Source organism: Papaver somniferum, chromosome 7 (genome assembly GCF_003573695.1).
Source record: "Papaver somniferum cultivar HN1 chromosome 7, ASM357369v1, whole genome shotgun sequence".
Classification (NCBI taxonomy): Eukaryota; Viridiplantae; Streptophyta; class Magnoliopsida; order Ranunculales; family Papaveraceae; genus Papaver; species Papaver somniferum.
In genome coordinates, this window is record NC_039364.1 from 73776419 (window position 1) to 73798618 (window position 22200).

The window sequence follows — 22200 nt, forward strand, 5'->3', positions numbered from 1 at the left end:
CTTATTTCATGTATTCGTCCTACAACACCAAATCAAAAATGTATCATCACGGGCCGGGACAAAGCCCTGCGCACACCAACTCAAAAATGCATCGTCATACCAAGTTAAAAGAAAGAAATGGTAGCAAGGACACAAATTCAGTTTAATTTAATTACGAGAAAATCTTTCCTTATTTTCTCTCTGAAAACTTTAACTTTAAAAAGATTTCATTCACGAAAAGAGTTGAGTAGTCAAAACTCTGTAAACCTAGGCGAACGAGTTAAAACCCAGCGAACGAGAGAACGAAGTCGGTAGTTTTTGTCTCAAAGTTTCAGAAAAGGAAAAGGGCGGTATAGAAGAGATAAGAAAAAGAAACAGAGTTCGCGTTGATAGACCGTCGGAATCTTCGAATATCAAAGCACTCACTACCATCATCATCGACAACTACTCCCACTTCACAACATTGGCGTGCTTTGTACGGTCTATCCTCGCTCTCTGCAATTCTTCCTCTCTCTCTCTTTTATAATTCACACAACGCAACCATAACCCTAACTCGTAATAAATTTTTCGCGTAGTTTTGCTTTTAGCCTTATTAGATTATATGTTTTAGTCTACTATAACTGTTTAGGTATTTAGGTGTTCATATAATTGAATTCAATTTTTGATTCTGTGTTCTGGGTTTTATCTGTGTTGTTTTTTAGTCTATCTGAGATGGATGAAAATAGGGTTCCTGGAAATAATGGGATTGGTAATGGTAATCGTTCAGCTGACGATGCTTCTTATTGGTTAGATGCTTGTGAGGATATACCTTGCGATCTGATTAATGATATTGTTGATTTTGATCCTGTTGTTCCCACCCAAGTAGTAATTGATGACACTGCACATCAAGGTGTTGATTTTTTCGGTGGAATTGATCGGATACTGGAGAGTATTAAGAACGGTGCTGGTTTTTCGGAAAATGAAATTGTTGCAACCGGTGTTGAGTCTGAGAATATGGTGACTGATGGAAGAATAATTCAATCAGCGGAAGTGAACGGAGAAGCGCAAAAGGAAAAATTGGCAAAAACTGAACTCAAAAGTGATGGGTTTTGTCTGATTATTAGTGGTGGTGAGAAAAAATCATCTCAAACTGAGGTCCATGGCAAGGAAATATCGAAATCATCTAAAGCTGAGGTCCATGGCAAGGAAACATCTCATAGTAAACATGAAAGAGGTGACAGGGAGGTTAGGAGAGCGAGACATGTCGAACCTGTTGATAGACATGGCAAAAGAGCTCGACTTAGTGACTGCAGTCGCCATGATCGCTCTAACGAAAGATTGAGCAAGAAGAGGCATCGGGATTATGAGAGGACGGACATGGATAGGGATAGAGGCCGGGACAGGGATAGAGACCGAAGCAGTAGAAGAGACCACTATAGCTATAGCAGTGATAGGAAGGGTGGTAGGGATCCAGATCGCAGAGATAGTGATAGAGATAGGGATAGGGCTAGAAAAGGTTACTGGGAAAGGGATCAAACGGGTAAGGTTGTTTTTCATTCTGGTTCGTGGGAGTACGAACATGAGCGAGAGGCGAAGAGAGTCAAGAAACAAAACCTTGAAAAGTGTGAGAACATTGAGAAGAAACCCGAGGAGAAGAGAGAAAAACCAGTTGAGGAATTGGCTAGGAAGTATCAGTTGGATGTGCTTGACCAGGCGAAGAAGAAAAATACAATAGCTTTTCTTGAAACAGGAACTGGTAAAACACTCATTGCCGTTCTTCTTATTAAGAGTCTTTGCAAGGACATGATGAAGGAAAATAAAAAAATTCTGGCAATTTTTTTGGTGCCCAAAGTCCCCCTTGTTTATCAGGTAACCTATCCTGCCAGGGATTTAGTCGAGTTTTTGCTTACTTCAATCTAATTTTGTTGAGTCTTCCTTTTTCAGCAAGCTGAAGTTATTAGGGAGAGTACTGGCTACAAAGTAGGACATTACTGTGGTGAGATGGGTCAAGATTTTTGGGATGCTCGTAGATGGCAGCGTGAATTTGAATCAAATCAGGCAATATACAATTTTTAGTTGTACTAATGAATACGTTTCCAAGTTTTTCTTTTTTCAATGCTTCTACTGTTCTAGTATATATTTTTTCTCATTCATGGCTTCAAGGTCTCTTAAGTTACCGGAGCTTCACTCCTGCTGTTGATCCACTACCTTCTTAAGATGTGCTATAATTCTGACTGCTTACTTCCACTGCAGGTGCTTGTAATGACGGCTCAAATTCTGTTGAACATTCTCAGGCACAGCATAATAAAAATGGAAACCATCAACCTCCTCATTCTTGATGAATGTCATCATGCTGTCAAGAAACATCCATATTCATTAGTGATGTCTGAGTTTTATCATAGAACCCCTAAAGAGAAGCGGCCGTCTGTTTTTGGGATGACGGCGTCACCTGTAAATTTGAAGGGTATGTGTGACTCGTCTGTACTAGGTTTTAATTTCTAATCTCGTCGTATGACTTATATTATATGGAGGACATCTAGACATATACATAGGGTACATAAAGGTTAGGTTTGAGAGGCTTACTCTACAAAGTTCTGAAATTTGTTAACTTGTTTATAATGCAATTAAGTGAGGTAAAGCGTGATCATTGTATATATACATCTAGTGGCTAAGCGAGAGGAAAAAGAAGATACTGGTGTTATTCTTATACACGCGTTGTACAACTTCTATCTTACTAAGAATCTGTTATCTGTATGATACCTATATGTTTTTAGATATTTTTTCTAGATATAACATTTTGTTATCAGTTTCAGCAGTAAGTACCTAATATTCAGTTTTAATTAGGTGTTTCTAGCCAGGAAGATTGTGCAATAAAAATCAGGAATCTTGAGAGCAAACTAGATGCAATTGTTTGTACAATAAAAGACCGAAAGGAGTTGGAGAAGCACGTTCCAATGCCCTTGGAAGTTATTGTTGAGTATGACAAAGCAGCAAGCTTGTGGTCACTTCATGAAAAAATTAAAAAACTTGAAGTAGAAGTCGAGGAGGCAGCGCATATGAGTTCCAGAAGAAGTAAGTGGCAATTTATGGGTGCTAGAGATGCCGGATCTAAAGATGAGTTACGCCTTGTGTATGGACTATCTGAAAGAACAGAAAGTGATGGTGCTGCTAACTTAATTCAAAAGTTGAGAGCTATTAATTATGCTCTGGGTGAGCTAGGGCAGTGGTGTGCTTATAAGGTATTACATGGATAATTCACAACTGTATATTCATATACTTTCTAATTTTTAATCTCAACCACTTATGCTGGCTTATGCTTTCTATAGGTTGCTCTTGCATTTTTGACAGCCTTGCAGAATGATGAAAGGGCAAATTACCAGCTTGATGTTAAGTTTCAAGAATCGTACCTGAGTAAAGTTCTGACACTCTTACAATGCCAATTGTCTGAAGGAGCTGTCTCTGATGAAGAGGCAAAAACATCAGATATGGAAAGCGATGATGTTAAATGTGACGATAACCTTGATGATGTTGAAGAGGGAGAACTTCCTGATAGTCACGGTAAGTTCTGTTGGTTGTCTTGCCGTGCCTGAAACTTAGTCTTTTAGCAATTCAAAATTGTTTGCAGCCGATCTTTTTTCCCGTAGTTAGTGGCCACCTCGAGAAACATAACTTCCATTATGTGACTGATTTTTTTTCTTCTTCAAATTAATTCTATTTTTTTTTTTGAATGCATTTGTGTTCTTCAGCTGTCTCTGGTGGAGAGCATGTGGATGTTATAATTGGAGCCGCTGTAGCTGATGGAAAGGTTACTCCCAAAGTTCAGTCGTTGGTTAAAATACTTCTCAAGTACCAACACACAGAGGACTTTCGTGCAATAGTCTTTGTGGAGCGAGTAGTGTCCGCCTTAGTTCTTCCAAAGGTTCAATTTAAATTCCTGTCTTTTGATTATGTTCATTTCTTCAGGTCTTTACAAGTAAGTTGTTATATAATCTTTGCCTATTTTGCAGGTCTTTGCCGAGCTCCCATCTCTAAGTTTTATCAAATGTGCTAGTTTGATTGGGCACAACAATAGTCAGGAAATGCGCACATCCCAAATGCAGGACACAATAGCTAAGTTCCGTGACGGCCGAGTATGTTCGAAAGCTAGATATCATTTATTTCATATTGGAAAGTTGTACTCTTAGGTGGTTCTTCTATGCTGGAAGCTTATTTTTTCTACGGTTTGCAGGTTACACTATTAGTAGCTACTAGTGTTGCAGAGGAAGGGTTGGATATTCGGCAATGCAATGTTGTCATTCGTTTTGACCTTGCAAAAACTGTATTGGCTTATATTCAGTCTAGAGGTCGTGCAAGGAAGCCTGGGTCTGATTACATCTTGATGGCTGAGAGGTGAAAAGGCATTTTTTTTTTCTTTTTTCCTATACCTTGTTTAGCCATTTGCATTGATTTGAATGATGTGAAAATTTCTAAGCATTTAAATTGGTTTTCTTTTCCAGAGGAAATTTGTCGCATCAAACATTCTTAAGAAATGCTCGAAATAGTGAGGAAACCCTACGGAAGGAAGCAATTGAAAGAACTGACCTTAGTCATCTCAAGGGTACTTCTAAACTAACTACTGTAGACACAACGCCGGGTTCAGTATACCAGGTCGAATCAACTGGAGCTGTTGTGAGTCTAAATTCTGCTGTTGGTCTCGTTCACTTTTACTGCTCTCAGCTTCCTAGTGACAGGTCTGAGTTCTGTTGCTCTGTATTGATTGTTTTTTGCACTAGGGTTTAATAGCATTATTTTCTTTCAAGTTGGAACGTCATTTTCCTGGTTATTTCTGATCCAGGTATTCTATACTGCGTCCTGAGTTCATTATGGAACGGCATCAGCACCAAGGAGGTTCGGTTGAATATTCATGCAAGCTTCAACTTCCTTGTAATGCACCATTTGAAAAGCTTGAGGGTCCCATTTGCTCTTCAATGCGCCTTGCTCAGCAGGCATGCCTATGTTTTTGGTTATGAAGTTGCTAGAAGTCTTGTTTACGCTAATCACATCCTATACCCTCCAATATCCATTAAGATCACTCATTTATGTTATCCATTATATTTGCAGGCTGTTTGTTTGGCTGCTTGCAAGAAGCTTCATGAAATGGGTGCATTTACGGACATGCTCTTGCCAGACAAGGGAAGTGGGGAAGAAGGAGAGAAGCTTGACGAGAATGCAGTAGGAGATCCGCTTCCTGGAACCGCAAGGCACAGAGAATTCTATCCTGAAGGGGTTGCTGAAATTTTGCGGGTAAGTTACTGCAATATTATTTGTATTTCGGGAAGAATGAGAATCAAAACTAATTGCATGGCTGGTATCATTCATTATATGGCGAATGCAATAATGAATCAGTACAGCTGCCTCCAGTTACAGATCTCTAGCAATTTCTCCATTCATTGTTTATATGGTTCTCTCTAACATGAATTTCTGTGGGTGTTTAGGGAGAATGGATTTTATCAAGTAAAGATACTTGCCAGAAGATGGTTAATCTGCACATGTATGCTGTAAAACTTGTGGACGTCGGCGCTTCAAAAGACCCTTTCTTAACCCAAGTATCAGATTTTGCAGTACTTTTTGGCAGTAAGCTGGACGCGGAGGTACTGGGTTTAACTTCTTTCATATCATCCCTGATATTGACAGTTATATTTATCATTGTATATCCAAGTAATTGTTGTTTTTTGTAGGTTTTATCAATGTCGATGGACCTCTTTGTAGCTAAAACCATGATAACAAAGGCATCTCTTGTATTCCAGGGATCTATTGATATCACAGTAAATCAGGTCTTGAACTGTTAATTTCTCTAATGATATTCAGCACTTCTATGCTTCTGTAGACTACCTCATGTTATAGCTTTTTTCTCCCTTTTTTGTCGTGCAGCTGGTTTTGTTGAAGAGCTTTCACGTTAGACTTGTGAGTATTGTGCTGGATGTGGATGTTGAACCTTCAAGCACTCCGTGGGACTCCACAAAGGCATATTTATTTGTCCCTGTCATTAGTGAGAAGTGTATTGATCCTTCGGAAGGAATTGATTGGGGTCTAGTTGAAACAATAGTAGGGACAGATGCTTGGGAAAATCCTCTTCAGAGGGCTCGTCCTGATGTTTATCTTGGCACAAATGAGCGTACACTTGGTGGAGATCGGAGGGAGTATGGATATGGAAAATTACGTCATGACATGGCATTTGGACAGAAGTCTCATCCTACGTATGGTATCCGTGGGGCCATTGCTCAATTTGACGTTGTGAAAGCTTCTGGTTTGCTTCCTAATCGGGTTGCCACTGAGAACCATAGTGAAATTTTGGGCCAAGGCAAGATATTTATGGCTGATTCGTGCATTAATGCGGAAAGTCTTGTTGGGAGTATTGTGACTGCAGCTCACTCTGGAAAACGATTTTATGTGGATTCTGTGCGCTATGACATGAATGCAGAAAACTCCTTTCCGAGGAAAGAGGGCTACTTAGGCCCTCTTGAATATAGTTCATATGCTGATTACTACAGGCAAAAGTATGATTTAGATTTTCCTTGCAAAGTGCCAACTCTACTATATTAGTCATGTTTTATTAAGCTTATGATGCCAGCAAGTCGAAACATTGTTTTGAAGGTGCAAGCTGTACTGGGCCCCCAGGTGCATCTTTTCTATTAATCTCATCACACGAGACTTAATCTGACACCATGCACATTGGGGGCGCCGTGCAACCTCTCCCATCAAAATTGTGCTCATTGAGTCTCATTTGCTGATTTTGTGATAGCCAGTTTTCTGATGTTTATCGTTTCTTTAATGCAAGGAGTGGATAACCATGTTGTACCTGGAATGTTGTACATGAAGAAGAATTATAGCTGATTGAAGTCTGTAGGAGAAGTTGTTAACTACTGTCATTTGTGAAATTTGTTAGTGACTCAACCAATCTTCGAGTGACAGTAGCTACAACTTCTTTGGGTTGATCTTGAAAGCTATTTTTCTTTAATGTGCAACAGAAAGGTGCATCTTGGTTATCCATTCTGCTATTTTACTTACAGATATGGTGTGGATTTGATTTACAAAAAACAACCTCTTATTAGAGGACGAGGTGTTTCGTATTGCAAGAATCTTCTCTCTCCCCGATTCGAACATTCTGAAGGTAACCCATTTCTATAATAACTTTTGAAGTGTGGCTGTTTACGTCATTTTTTTTTTCTTTCCTTCTTTGCTGTCTTTCTTACCATGAAGGTAGGGATGTTTGTATTACAACCTTATACTTTTTATTTTATTTTAATATTTTGTAGCGCATGAAGATGAGTCGGATGAAAATCTTAACAAAACATACTATGTTTTCCTCCCCCCGGAGCTGTGTTTTGTACATCCACTTCCTGGGTCACTTGTACGAGGAGCCCAAAGGTTGCCTTCAATTATGAGGAGAGTTGAAAGTATGCTTCTTGCAGTTCAGCTGAGGGATAGTATTAACTATCCAATTGCTGGTTCCAAGGTATGAATTTTCATTGGTTCGAATCGCTGCTGTGGATATCTCACAGAAGATGTATTTTTGTGCCAAATCTATCTCTTGTTACACACACTAAAGCTTGTGCTCCTTCATTGATCTGATGTTTAGCACCTGCATAAAATGCACCGCCTCTCTAACTCCACTATCTTGTTGAGCTCCAATTATCAATACTGTCATTATTTGGATCATCCTCACAAGGATCACATTATTAGAGACCTGTTACTGAGAAGATCATATAGATTTTATGATTGATCCAGTTAAACTTAAAAATTACTTGCTTAACCATGTTAGATTATGTTACGTCATTTTATTGATGCATGCTTCTTCGTAATCAGATCTTGGAAGCATTGACTGCTGCGTCGTGTCAGGAGACATTCTGTTATGAAAGAGCTGAGTTACTTGGAGATGCTTACTTGAAATGGATTGTAAGCAGATTTCTATTCCTAAAATATCCACAAAAACACGAGGGCCAGCTTACAAGAATGAGGCAACAGATGGTTAGCAACATGGTACTTTATCAGTGTGCTCTGAATAAAGGTCTTCAGTCATTTATCCAAGCTGATCGATTTGCTCCATCTAGATGGTCTGCCCCTGGCGTTCTTCCTGTATTTGATGAGGATACGAAGGACACCGAGTCTTCCTTATTTGAACCCGAGAGCAACTCTTCTGATCCACATAAGGTTGCCCTAGATAACAACGGATATGAGGATGATGATATGGAAGATGGTGAGGTTGAGGTTGAGAGTGACTCTAGCTGTTACAGGGTCCTCTCTAGCAAAACGCTGGCAGATGTTGTCGAATCCCTGATTGGGGTATATTATGTTGAAGGTGGGAAGAATGCTGCACACCATCTTATGAGTTGGATTGGGATAGAGGTGGAATTTGACCCTGAGGAGGTGGATGCTGTTAAAAAGCCGTGTAGTGTTCCAGATAGTGTTCTGAAAAGTGTCAACTTTGATGCTTTAGAAAGTTCATTGAATATTAAGTTCCACGATAAGAGCCTGTTATTGGAAGCCATTACTCATGCTTCACGGCCTTCAGCCGGGGTTTCTTGTTATCAACGTCTGGAATTTGTTGGTGATGCTGTCTTGGATCATCTAATTACAAGGCACTTGTTTTTTACGTACACCGATCTACCCCCAGGGCGTTTGACAGACTTAAGAGCTGCTGCTGTAAACAATGAGAATTTTGCACGCGTTGTTGTTAAGCACAAGCTTCATTTGCACCTCCGACATGGGTCAAGTGCCCTTGAAGCTCAGGTTCATATTCCTCGCAACTAATTGCAATTCCATTTTTTTATTGGCTTTTTATCCGTCTTAACCAGTTGGGCATGGGACTAAAGACATTGAGGAGACAGTCTTTTGTAGGAATGACCTTTTAGGTTCCCACCAGTGGTATGGTGGGGTCTTCTTGGACTATGTGAATGATAAAAGTCATTTACGTGTCTGTTTGCCTCTCTTATTAATCCTTGTCCATGTGCCTGGAAACCTTGCTATTTCTCAGCAGCTTTTCTTTCTTCTTTTTGATTTATTCAGATTCGGGACTTTCTGAGAGATGTTAAAGATGAATTGTTGAAGCCAGGGTTCAACTCCTTCGGTGTAGGAGATTGCAAAGCTCCCAAAGTTCTCGGAGACATCTTTGAATCCATAGCTGGTGCTATTTTTCTAGACAGTGGACGAGATACCTCTGTTGTGTGGAAGGTAATTTGTGTTACTTAGGTAGTTCAATTTAAAGATGGCATGGGGGTATTTGTGCCACTGAATTACCTTTAAACCTAATTCTCGTGCTGATTTTATAGGTGTTCCAACCTTTGATGCATCCAATGGTGACCCCAGAAACACTTCCAATGCATCCGGTTAGGGAACTCCAAGAGCGTTGCCAACAACAAGCTGAAGGCCTTGAATATAAAGCTACTCGGAGTGGAAATTTGGCTACTGTTGAGGTGTATATCGATGGTGTACAGATTGGGATTGCTCAAAACCCACAAAAGAAAATGGCTCAAAAATTAGCTGCAAGGAATGCACTTGTTGTTCTAAAAGAAAAGCAAGAGATCGAAGAAAAGGAGAAGGGTGAGAATGGGAAGAAGAAGAATGGCAATCCAGCATTTACTAGACAGACTCTTAATGATATATGCTTACGGAGGCAATGGCCAATGCCTCAATACCGGTAATTTTTCTTGTTTGTATTTGAACTATGGATGAGCTATGGCCTAACCAGCTTTGAACTTGAAGACTGTTTGTCCTCTTGGCCTTCTTTAAATGCTGGGCAGAAAGATTCTAGTATTCAGATTTTATTACCGCATCTATCTACTAACTTCCTTGATGTCATTTCTCTAGGTGTGTTGATGAGGGTGGCCCTGCACACGCGAAGAAATTCACGTACTCCGTACGTGTGAATACTACTGATAAGGGATGGACAGATGATTGCATTGGGGAGCCAATGCCAAGTGTGAAAAAGGCCAAGGACTCTGCTGCGATTCTTCTCTTGGAGCTTTTAAACAAGTTGTATCCAAATCCATGAACAATTTCAACAGGTGCTATTAGGATTTATGCATCGAGAATTCATTGGTGTAACCAAGGTTCGAAAAACGGGTCACGGCCCAGGTCACAGGTACTAGGCGTGACCGTTATAACGTGTTTTGACGGGTGTGAGCACGTTTTGGGTCAAAAACGCGTTATATAGGAATAAAACGCGTTTTTTTTTAAAATAACGGGTGTGATAACGGTTAAATAAGAAAAATAAATAATTTGTGATCTGAATTTCCTATGTAACGGTAATTACAGCTGTGAAAACGGTTACAACGGGTCTAAATAACGTTGTTACTACGTTTTTTCATTTTTTTTGGTTTAATTTATTTATTTGATTTTGTATTTATTTGTTTATGGGTTTTTAACATACAAATTTATGGATATCTAGTAAAATTCACAACCCTAAGTCTATGACTTATAACAATGCATTGTAGTTATCGTCTACCGACAATATTTATACACGCATACTATCACTATCCACTTGATATGTTCAAGTTGTCACTCGAATAGTTCAATGCATTCCCCAATATTTCAATAATGCATATTCGGATTCAAAAACAGTCAAAACTTTGTTGTCAAATAATACCCCTAGGCTCTTAGCTACTTGCTACAAGACTAACCAACAAGGAATGCAACAGGAAGAGAGTCAGAGACTAGCTAGAGAAAAAGAGAGTGAGAGAGGGAAGTCAGGGAGTCGATTTATCTTTTTCTTTTGCATTTGGAGGTGTGTACAGTATATGCTACATGTGGTCTGTACTTTAGAGTTCAGACTCAAAAGTTCAAGAAATAAAACAAAAAAAAAAAGTAAAAAGAGTAGTTGGTTTCATGATCAAAGACATAGCTAGCCTGTGCTTATATATGCATGCAACGAGATTCCAAATGTTTCAAGAATATTTCGATTTGCTAGCTATTATGTCTTCTTGCCCAAAGGAATGCTTTAAAAGGACAAGAAGAGAATTGAAATGAAATCAATACCTCTGGTTCTCTGCTTCTTGCTCAAAGGAATGCTTTACATTTTGAATTTCTCAAATACAAGTTTAAGAGGTAATATTAATTATTTTTTGTAGATTTTTCATTCAATTAGAGATATAATTTATTAATACGTTATTAATTTATTTATTATCGTTTTTTTCTTTCATGATGTTTGAGAAATATTTAAGAAATGTTAAGTGAAGAAATGTTTCATTCTATTAACGTATATTTACTTAATAAATGTTTCATTTTTATCTAAGAAATGTTTTAAGAAATATAGATTTTTTGTTCATTTTATTATCATTTATTTAAGAAATGTTTTAATAAATGTTAATATTCATAATTAAATAGTCCATCAACTTGAATCAGTTGGCACGTAAAAAATCATTGTTTCTTTATAAAAAAAATGGCATGATGAATTGATATATGTCACTTATTGCTATGTGAAATTTCCTACTTACAGAATATAATGGAAGGATCAACATCTGCAAAACGAGATGTTTTTCATGCATATTGTACTGTAATGAGTGATGGTAAAAAGTTGAAGTGTAATTTTTGTGAAAAAGAAGTGTCTGCGGGAATTTCGCGTTTCAAAATGCATTTGGCACAACAAAGAGGTACAATTACTCCCTGCATGCATGTGCCACCTGAGATTAAAAATTTAGCAAAAGTATGGGTGCAAGACAGAAACAAAAATAACAGCAACGAGTACCAGAAACTGAATATGAAGATACAGAAATTCAAGATATGTATGAAAATGAACCGTGGAACCCTGTGCATGATATAGATGAAGAAGAACAAGCGCCGGTAACACAAAAGAAAATGGGAGGGTTATCGAAGTTGAAGAACCTTTTTGGACGAAAAAGTAAGAATACTAATGCCGGAGAAGGTACATCACAGCGTCCACAGGCCTCTATGGACATACCTAGTTCTTCAATGCGTACACCACACCAAGCACCTAGGATGTCTGTAGATATGGGAGGACAATATAATACTAATAGGGATTCTCACCTAGCATGGCGAATTTTGGGAGAAGTAAAATATGCCGGGAAAAAGTTGATTCTTCTGTTGGACGTTTTTTCTATGCTAATGATATTCCCTTCAATGTGGCCAACTCAACTCAGTACCACGAGGCATTCAATGCAGTTGCAAATTTCGGAAAATCATACAGAGCTCCGTCTTCCTATAAGTTGTCGAACCCATTATTAGGGCAGGAAAAACAAAGGATTCAGAAGGATGTGGTGTCGGTCCAACAAAATTATTGGAGAGAGTATGGGTGTACACTCATGTCAGATGGTTGGAAAAACAAAAATAACCATACGATTGTAAACTTCTTAGTTTACAGTGGCCATGGGACATCATTTTTGAAAAGCGTTGACATCGAGCATAATCGGTTGACAGCATAGTATTTGATGAGTTTGTTCAGACCGGTTATAGAAGATATTGGTCCGACAAATATTGTTCAAATAGTAACTGATCAAGGATCCCAATTCAAAGCCGCAGGTAACTATTACAACTTAATTTAATTACAGTTGTTTATTTTTATATATTATTAATTCATTTCTCATTTTGTTTTAATAGGTATGAGATTGGCCATAGAGTATGGTACATTTTTTTGGGTACTTTGTGCATCTCATGTGTTGGATTTAATGTTGGAAGATACTGAAAAGTTCCCCTTTGTAGACTAAGAATTTGTGAACTCGCCAGAAGGAAAAACTCGTACGGCTAAAGATGTGAAAAACATTATTTTGAATGAGATGTTTTGGCACACATGCCAAAATGCATGCATGATGGTTGGTCCTTTATTGAAAATGATCCGTTTCTTGGATTCAGATAAACCTACCATGGGTTATTTGTTTCATGCACTTGCTACATGTGTGGAAACTATAGAAATGGGTTTGGGTAAAACTCGAAATAATTCTATTGTAGGTGTGATTAACCGACGATGGAAAGATCAGTTGAGTTCTCCTCTTCATGCTGTAGCGCATTTTCTGAATCCATATTATATCTACAACCCAGCAGCCAATCTCATCAACAATGAAATTTCTCAGCCCCAAATTTGTCTCAGTGAAGTTATATCAAAAATGATTAGTATCCCTCAAGAACAAGCGACATGCATGCTAGAGGTGTGAATTTTTATTAACAATTAATTTCGTAATTATATGAATTTCTATTCACGGTTTTTGATATTTTTAGGCGGGAAGAATGCAAATGATGCAAGGCCAATTTGCATCACCATCTGCAAGATTGGCTGCTCTGCAAGGTGATCCTGTAAGCTGGTGGTTGTCATACGGTGCTCAGTTTCCATCACTCCAGAGGATCGAGGTAAAGATACTAAGCCAGACAAACACATCGTCTGGATCCGAGAGGAATTGGAGTGTGTTTGAAAGAATTCACACCAAACTACGCAACCGTTTAGTTTCGTCAAGAATAAACGATTTGGTATATGTTCAGTACAATTTAAGATTGGAGCAGCAAAGAGTTCAAGGTAAAGCAAAGCGACATAACATCGATGTCCACGATGTTCATAGCCTGCTGACAGATGAAAATATGCTTGATTGGATAGCAGGGGATGATGAAACACCAGTTTTACCTCAGGAAGAACATTGGTTAAATGAATTGGAAGAGGAAGCAACTAATAATCCAGAGCCTCTCCCTCCACCATACGAATGACATGATCCAGAAGTTGAAATCTCATATCAAAGGTTGCCAGTGAGTAACTTTGTTTATGACTTTGGTAACCTAACATTTGGAGACAATACACAAGGTCATGAAAATGAAAATCCCATATACAATTCTCATTACACTGAAGATCGTCCAGAAGAAGATACCCGAGGAATTAATGAAGAGTATAATTCCAATATTAATATCAATAATGAAGTAGATAATCGTAATGATAATGAGGAAGAAGACTATGGTTATGAAGATGACGATACTGTTAACTACGACAGCCAAATGCATTACGCGAACCAATATGAGGCGGAGGAAGAGGAGGAGGAATCAACTGAGAATCGTCGAGAAAACAGAAAATACTTGAATAAGTCGGAAAAAAATGTCGGTACAAGTTGGTTTGTCTAAGTTTAAAATTTCAAGCACTACTGTCACTAGGTTACTTATTGTAAGTTTATAAAATTTGAAGTGTTTAATGATTATTTATGAAATTTTAGTTGTAAGTTTGAAATTAAAAATTGTATAAGAATTTCTCCAACTCAAAGTTTTTTTCCTTAAAAACGGGTTTAACCGGTATGAAAACGGAAAATACGGTGTAAAAAACGTGTGTTAAAATGTTATTTAGAAGAAAAAAACTGAAATATTAATTTTAGAAAAACGGTAATCGCAGGTGTGAAAACGGTTATAACGGGTCTAAATAACGCCATTTTCCCCTATTTATCGGTGTTATTTAGGTAAGCGTGTTGGTGAACCTCACGGGCACGGTATATGGGCGTGAGCGTTATAACGGACGTTTTTTCGGAAAAAACGACCGTTTTTCAAACCTTGGGTGTAACTGGCCAAAATCTAGAAGTTAAGAGTGAAACTTGGTCATACTTCTTTTTAGAAGCATATTATATGTAGTGCTCTTAACCAATGCTAGTGCAACTGTTTCACCGATTATAATTCTTCCTCATTTTTCTCACTTCATTCTTTCTTATTTTTCACGGATCCTGTTCATGTTACCTGGTTGTTTGTGTTGCCTTTCGAGGCATGGCGACAAATCATGATTAGTTTCTTGATCATCAGGATACCGGATCAGTGATAATCTGGATTACATGTATTGAAGCTAAGTTGGTTAGCGATACACTACATCAAGTCTAGAGTAGCTTATTTAACTTTATCAGATGGCGAACATCACATGTCATTTATCACGCGTGGCTTCAACTCATGGGAAGAACTAAATCTTTTGTACAGATAGTTTGTCCATCTTTAGATTAAATGACCTGTAATAGTATTTTGTTGATCACACTAAATTCGACCACTGAATTTATCGACATACGAACAAACCTATAACACTAACCTTTACTAAAAATGCAACAAAACTAAATAATTTCTGTTTGTGGAAATTATATAAAAATAGCATTCATTTTGGCGAGTCTACACAAACACCCCTACCCGTTATAATAATGCCCCTATGCATTTCGAAAGAAATAACTTTTATTCGTATTTCCGCAAATACTCTCTATACACGATTAAAGAAAGGAAAATCCATCGTTTCGTTTTCAATTTTAAATCTGAAAAATTTTCAATCTCTCTTCCTCCTCCTCTCCAGCCATTACCTCCGTCATCGTTGTTTTTCTCCACCTCGTTTCCGTCGGGATTAATGGTGTTGGTGGTGTTGGCGGTGGAGGATATCAAATATGTACTAGTTAATCTGTCGAATTGATTTTCCTTATTAGATTCATAAATTTCGGTTATATTTGTTGACGATAGTGGCGGTGGCGGTTGTGGAGAATGTCAAATAGTGGTTCCTTTACTTAACGATGATGGTGATGACAATGAAGGAGGATATCAATCTCTGTTTTATTAGTTGCTGATGATGGTATGGCGGCGGTGGTGGTGGTGATGGAAGAAAAATATTAGTGAAGATGTACCACTTTTGGTTGTGAAGATCTGGAAACCGGTGATCTCTCTAGTGTAATGGATCAGCTTACTAACAAGAGTATAATTAGTATTTTCATTGCTTGGGTTACGTGAGATGAACATTAGTGGTGGTGTGATGGTTCTTGGTGCGATTAATCCTCCTCTTGTGACAGTCTTTTCTCATTCAAATGTTAATAAAAGGTATGATTTTAAGACGATTTTTTTCATTTTAGATAACGTATTTTTTAAGTGATGAATCTTGTCCTAATGGTTTGATGTCTTTGTGCATGCAATAATTGATTATATTTTTTCTCTAGTTTAAGTTTCTGCTGGTGGTGGTAGTATGTAGATGTAAACAGGTTAGAACGATGAAATTGATGATGGAGATTGTGTTGGTTCTGGTTGGAATGATGAATTAAAATCACTCATGAAGATAGTGGTGGTTCTGGTTGTTGTGGTGTTGGTGGAGATTCTGTGTGCTGCTGGTGGTGGTGACGGTGGTGAGGTTGGAACGATAAGTTGGTGTATACTACTTCATCAAATGTTGAAGGTAATGACTGTATCAACTCATGTTGTTGATGCCTTTTTCAGCGGATCAACTACCGTTGTTGATCCCATTTATGAGATCAACTCCTGTTGTTGACAACATTTTTTAATGGATTAACTACTGACTCCTATTGTTTGAAGTGGTGATGGATGATGTTATAGTGGAGATGATGGTAGTGGTGGTTGTGAAGGTGTTGGTGGTAGCTTTTGTTGGGATGGTGGAATCAACAATGGAGATTGACTTATTTTACAATTATTTTGGCTTTAGGAGCAGATTTGGGAACTACTACACGGGGGATTATGTATGTATCAGGTACTGAAATCACCAACAATGCATGATATTAATAATTTATGGGATCAACTCCTACTGTTGATACCATTTTTATGGGATCAACTATTGTTGTTGATCCAATAAATGGGATCAACTCCTGTTGTTTACTCCATTTTTATGTGATCAATTACTGTTGTTGACAACATTTCCTTGGATTAGTATAATTATGCATGTAGTTTAAATGCTTTGATTTTTATAGATGTAAATTCTTCAAAATGTTGAATTTGTGGTGCAATGGTAGCATGACTGATTCCACGTCAGATGATGCGTGTTCGAGTCACGCCAAATTCACACATTCGTATATGTCATTTTGTATCAACTTTGGTTGTTGTAGGCCATAGATGGTTGTTCCAGAGATTATATTTCGTAATTGTCGGATAACCATTTGGATTTGAGATTTTTGATTCATTGATCTAGCACGAAAGAGCTTGACGTGTTGAAGTTGATCTACTACAGCTTTTTTTGCATCTTTTTTAGGTTTCATACTTGTTGGATGTTTCTTTTTTTTTATGCTTTTTGGTTTTGGAGTTGCTATGTTTTGTGACGACATACATTCTAATTTGTTTTTATGAATGTTATTTTTGTGTTTCTTAAGGATATGTCAGTTTGCAGGTTCCCGGTTTATTGCTTTTTACAGGAAACATACTTATATAAATATGTTGATGGGATCTCATTTTTTGTGGATCAACTTCCATTGTTGATCCCACTTAATGGGATCAACTTTGATTGTTGACACAATAAAAGAACTGGAATATGTATTAGTAAAGTTATTTTTGAACTTTTATTTTTTGGATCAACTTCTGTTGTTGACGCCAAATTTTGAAGGCGGTGGTGGTGGAGGAAACAACGGCGGTGGAGGAAACATCGGCGGCGACGGTGACAACAATGATAATAGTGGTGGTGGTGGTGAAATATTAGTGGCGGTGGTGAAATATTAGTGGTGGTTGTAGTTAGTAAGTGGTGGTGGTGGCGGCAGCGGTGGTGGCGGAATGGTGGCGGTGGTAATGGCTGTGAAATAGGAAAAAAATTGTTAATGGATAACGATAAGGTTTGAAAATGAAAATAATAATAAGTGAGGGTACTATGGTAATCTATTTATTAATGGATAAGGTTTTTAAATGATAGAGGTATATTTATTATTGTATAAGGGTATATTTGTTAGGTGTCAAAACTAGGGGTATTTAATTAATGTACACGTTCTGTTTTGTCCATCACTAGGCCCGGAGAAGGAGAAGTGCATGTGTAACTGCCTAAATTCCTACAACCCACAAGATAAGATCTACGACGATGCTAAATAAGATAAATGCAACATAAACCAAACAAGAAAAATAAACCGACACACGAGAGTTTTTACGTGGTTCGTTTGTTAATGAAACCTACATCTGCGGACTTGTAGTAATGTGTTAAGAAGTTACAAAGATGATATTTATCTATTCTTGATTATGAGATATGTCTGATATTTCTCTAAAATATAAGATATTTGCTTACAAAATTTGACGTATCTTAAACGTATGTAAATGACCTCTATTTATAGCCCAAAATATGATCTCAAGCTTCACGCTTATCGAGTATTATTTTGCAGTTCACCTCGGGTTCAATCCCGAGTATGTAGCTTAGCCAACCCAATATGGCATATCTAAGCTTGACACGTTAACTAGATATAAAGTCTTCTCACAGCTGCTCACACGATTTCAACGTTAAATGCTTTCCAACGCTCCTTTTAATCTACTTCGTTCATCTTCATTTTGCTTTTACATGCGTCATCTTTTCTTTTTTTTGGTAGATTTCTTGATTGATGCATACAAGTGGGTGATATGATTCCATAACTTTCTTGTATACACCTTATCTTACTCTATTGTTATCGGATGTTCTCCACGTATTCCATGAATATTTATCCCTCAAAGTTTGCCTCTTTTCTTCCTATCGGGACAAGGCTACGATAGGAAGAAAATCATGCTGTCAGTTCTGACTAGTCACATCCCGAAAATTTCTATGCATCGTACCTCTACGTCATTGAGTAACCTATTTCTCCATTTTATTCATCTGTTATAACCCACATATGTTGGTTTTCTTAGAATATTTTCTCTATTTAAGAGGATATCTACCTCGTTTTCTCATTTACTTTTGTTCCTTTGTTTTCTTCTTCAGCCTTTTGTCTTTTCACCGTTCTTATACAAATTTTATTTTTTTTCTTTCTGTTGCTTTCATCATTGTTAGAGCATTGCTCGGTCGAACTCACAAGTGTTGCTATCTCAACTTGTTGTCAAAAATATATCTTGATTTCTAGTCTACAATTAGTCAAATCTCGGTCTAGGATAGAGGTAGTTGAGAAACGAATCAGTCACCATTGCGATCTACCGTTTGAAGGCGAAGATCAACCGAAGCTTTTGGAGAACTTCATCAACAAAAGGTAAGTGAAGACTGAACCACCTATTTCTCAAGTTATATTCACTTTCCATCATCTGAGATGATGTTGTTAGAGCATTGCTCGGTCGAACTCGCATGCGTTGCTATCTCAAGCATGTTTGTCAATATTAGTGATCAAAATTATATGTCTTGATTTCTAGTTTACTTATGACTAAGTCTCGGTCTAGGATAGTTAAGTGTTGTTAGAGCACTTCTCGGTCGAACTCGCATGCGTTGCTATCTCAAGCATGTTTGTCAATGTTAGTGATCAAAACTATAAGTCTTGATTTCTAGTCTACTATAGCTAAGTCTCGGACTAGGATAGAAAGTGTAGTTGAGCTCAAGAACTCCATGAAAATCATCATACAAGACGAAGAACTACTCAAGGAACTGGTGGAAATTCATCCACTAAAAGGTATGTGGAGACTTGAACTTATCTATCACTCAAAAGTCTATCTACTCTATCTCCTATCTTGAGACAAAAGTCATTTTGCTATACAAACTTTTATTATACACATTTGCTATTTCGAGCCGAGTTTATCTCGCTTATATATTTCTCGAAATATGTGTTGGTAAGCTTTCGCTTTGGCCAATTTCATCTTTACCTAGTGACGAAAGTCATGTTATGTTTCAATCACTTTGAAAATGGCTTTGACGAAAAATGGTTTGTGAATAACAACTATATAACGTCCTCTAAGAATGTTTCAATGATTGAAATGGGAGTTTAGATTATATAACCATTGTTGGATATAAGCGTTGTGTGGCAACACATATATGTATAAGTCCTTATTACTTGAACCAAAGTATGCGTACTTTGTTGATCAGGAAAACCAAAACAAGAGCTGTGAACTCAGTCCGCGAACCCAGTCCGCGTACTGGCGGAAGTTCTCATCCCGAGAAAATCTGCTGGAGTTTGTGAACTCCTTCCGGGAACTTAAGTCCGCGTACTTGAGTTGGTTATATCTAAAGACGATTATTTGTGGACTTATATTTTATATTAACTAAGGAATGAAATTTGCAAACAGTGGCTATAAAGTTCATGAATCGATTCAAGTGAATCAAATCATTTTTTCTTCAATTGTGTCTTGTATAGTTCTATAAGATTTATACAATTGAACAACTCTCTAACTAGTTCATTTGAGTCATTTGAACTAGTTATGGTGAAGAAGAATATGGTTGATATGAAAGTGCTCATATGGCTAACCATTTGGTTAACTATTGTTGAACCAACAAATGTACATGTTTGGGCACGGTTACACAAACCTAAAATCGTGCATTTTATTTTTGTGTAACAAGCTAAGTTTTCGATCCAACGGTTGAATGATATTACCTTGAATCTAATCAGGTTTTCATCTAACAGTGAATATTGAATGATTTGTTACTAAGCTAACATTGATTGCAAACCCTGATTTGAAAGACTATATAAGGGAGAACTCTAGCAATCGGAAACCTAATCCCCACACCCTCCTGTGTGATATTAGTTGTATTATCTAGAGTCGATTCTCCTTTAACCTTAGGTTTCTTCTCGATACCCTGTAGGTTAACGACTTGAAGACTTCATTGGTATTATGAAGCCAGACCGATACTACTTTCTTGTAGTTGTGTGCTCTGATCTTGATAATTCTATCGTGTTGAGTAAAATCGTAACGATTGGCTTGAGATTAATATCTACGATAGGCAAGTTATAAAAGTAGTCACAAACATCTTCGTCTCATAGTTTGTGATTCCACAATATCTTCTTTCGCCGCGTCGATTAAGATTATTGTGAGGCGATTGATAATACTAGGATGTTCTTCGGGAATATAAGTCCAGGTTATCAATTGGTTCTTGTTCACCTTGATTTATCAAAAGACGGAACAAAACTTGCAGGTATTTCCGTGGGAGACAGATTTATCTATTATCGTAGACTTTTCTGTGTGATACAAATTTGTTTATTAAAGTCTTCGACTTTGGGTCGTAGCAATTCTTAGTTGTAGGTGAGATCAACTAAGGGAATCAAGTGCGTAGTATCCTGCTGGGATCAGAGACGTAAGGAGCGCAACTGTACCTTGAATCAATGTGAGATTGATTAGGGTTCAACTACAGTCCAGACCGAAGTTAATTTGTAGTAGGCTAGTGCCTGTAGCGGCTTAATACAAGGTGGTGTTCAATCTGGACCAGGTCCCAGGGTTTTTCTGCATTTGCGGTTTCCTCGTTAACAAAATTTCTGGTGTCTGTGTTATTTCTATTCCGCATTATATTTTGTTATATAATTGAAATATCACAGGTTGTGCGTTAGGATCAATCAATTAGAATATCCAACCTTTGGTTGTTGATTTAAATTGATTGACACTTGGATATTGGTCTTTGGTACCATCCAAGTTTATCTCTCTAGTATTTGATAAAGACTCGCAGATTTCCATTTGCTTGAGTAAAGATCAAATCGAGAGATTGAGATATTAACTCTTTGATATAATTCTATCTAGATTAAGTCTGACTGTCTAGTTGATTATCTAGAAAGTATATTGGAGTTAGTCCATACAGATTGCTAATCAAAATATTGGGTGAGGTTGTTAGACCCTCGCTTTTTCAATTAGTATCAGAGCAGGCAAACATGTTTAAAGACCTTACAAATCTGTGTTTGTAGCGATCTGACTCTATGGACAGAGGTGTTATCTCTATTAACGTACCACCAGTCTTCGATGGTTCGAATTACTTATGGTGGAAAATTCCTATGCGAGCTTTTCTTCAAGCACGTGATTTTCAATCATGGGTATATGTAGTTAATGACTAAGATGCTCCCGTTGTGGCAGTATGAAATGTAAGTGTTCCCAAGAACATTGGTGAATACAACCCTGCTGAGATACTTGCTACAAAGCAAAATTACGACGGTTTGAATGCTATCATACATGCCATTACCCCAAATCTTCAGCACCATTTGTCAAATTGCACTAGGTCTAAAGATGCATGAGATATCTTAGAAACCGTATTCGAAGGTAATACCAGTGAAAAGGAAGCTAGGCTTCAAAATCTTAACTCCGATTGGGAAAACCTTCGTATGGAAGATGAAAATTCATTTGATGAGTTTAATCACAAAGTGTCTGAAATTGTTAATGCACCTTTTGCATTGGGTAAGTATATTCCTGAAAAGGACATTGTGATGAAAATTCTCAGATCGCTGCCATCTAGATACGACTCTAAGAAGCATGCCATCGTTGAGGGAAATAAACTTAATAATATCTCTAGAAATACACTGGTTGGGAAGCTTAAGATCTTTGATCACGAACATTCATCAAAATCTAAGGATGTTGCGTTCAAAGCACTAAAAGACACAAAATTACTTGATAAAAGTAAAAAAGTGTATATCTCTGAAGACGATCACTCCGAGACTGATT

General features: G+C 37.6%; 1 protein-coding gene across 2 annotated transcripts; it reads left to right on the forward strand.

The window, feature by feature from the left end:
- The first annotated feature begins 219 nt into the window (after positions 1–219).
- Positions 220–10254, forward strand: LOC113297636 (endoribonuclease Dicer homolog 1). 2 transcript variants are annotated; one of them, XM_026546171.1, is made up of 21 exons: positions 220–534; positions 681–1827; positions 1903–2016; positions 2212–2422; positions 2803–3197; positions 3285–3516; positions 3705–3877; positions 3966–4088; positions 4187–4347; positions 4455–4688; positions 4793–4943; positions 5059–5241; positions 5433–5588; positions 5676–5771; positions 5869–6494; positions 7008–7108; positions 7254–7453; positions 7804–8727; positions 9004–9168; positions 9267–9634; positions 9805–10254. In XM_026546171.1, exons 2-21 carry the CDS (start codon positions 691–693, stop codon positions 9986–9988), a joined length of 5934 nt encoding a protein of 1977 aa, XP_026401956.1. In that variant the 5' UTR covers positions 220–534; positions 681–690; the 3' UTR covers positions 9989–10254. The 2 variants fall into 2 exon arrangements, with proteins under 2 accessions (XP_026401956.1, XP_026401957.1); XM_026546172.1 differs by having other exon boundaries at positions 220–1827; positions 9805–10253.
- The last annotated feature ends 11946 nt before the right edge of the window (positions 10255–22200 follow it).

Bases quoted from the DNA above. Each gene is read 5' to 3' on its own strand.
- LOC113297636 (XM_026546171.1), top strand. From the start codon at position 691: ATGGATGAAAATAGGGTTCCTGGAAATAATGGGATTGGTAATGGTAAT. The intron at 3,517-3,704 runs GTAAGTTCTGTT...TGTGTTCTTCAG, and splicing joins AGAACTTCCTGATAGTCACG to CTGTCTCTGGTGGAGAGCAT. The intron at 7,454-7,803 runs GTATGAATTTTC...CTTCGTAATCAG, and splicing joins ATCCAATTGCTGGTTCCAAG to ATCTTGGAAGCATTGACTGC.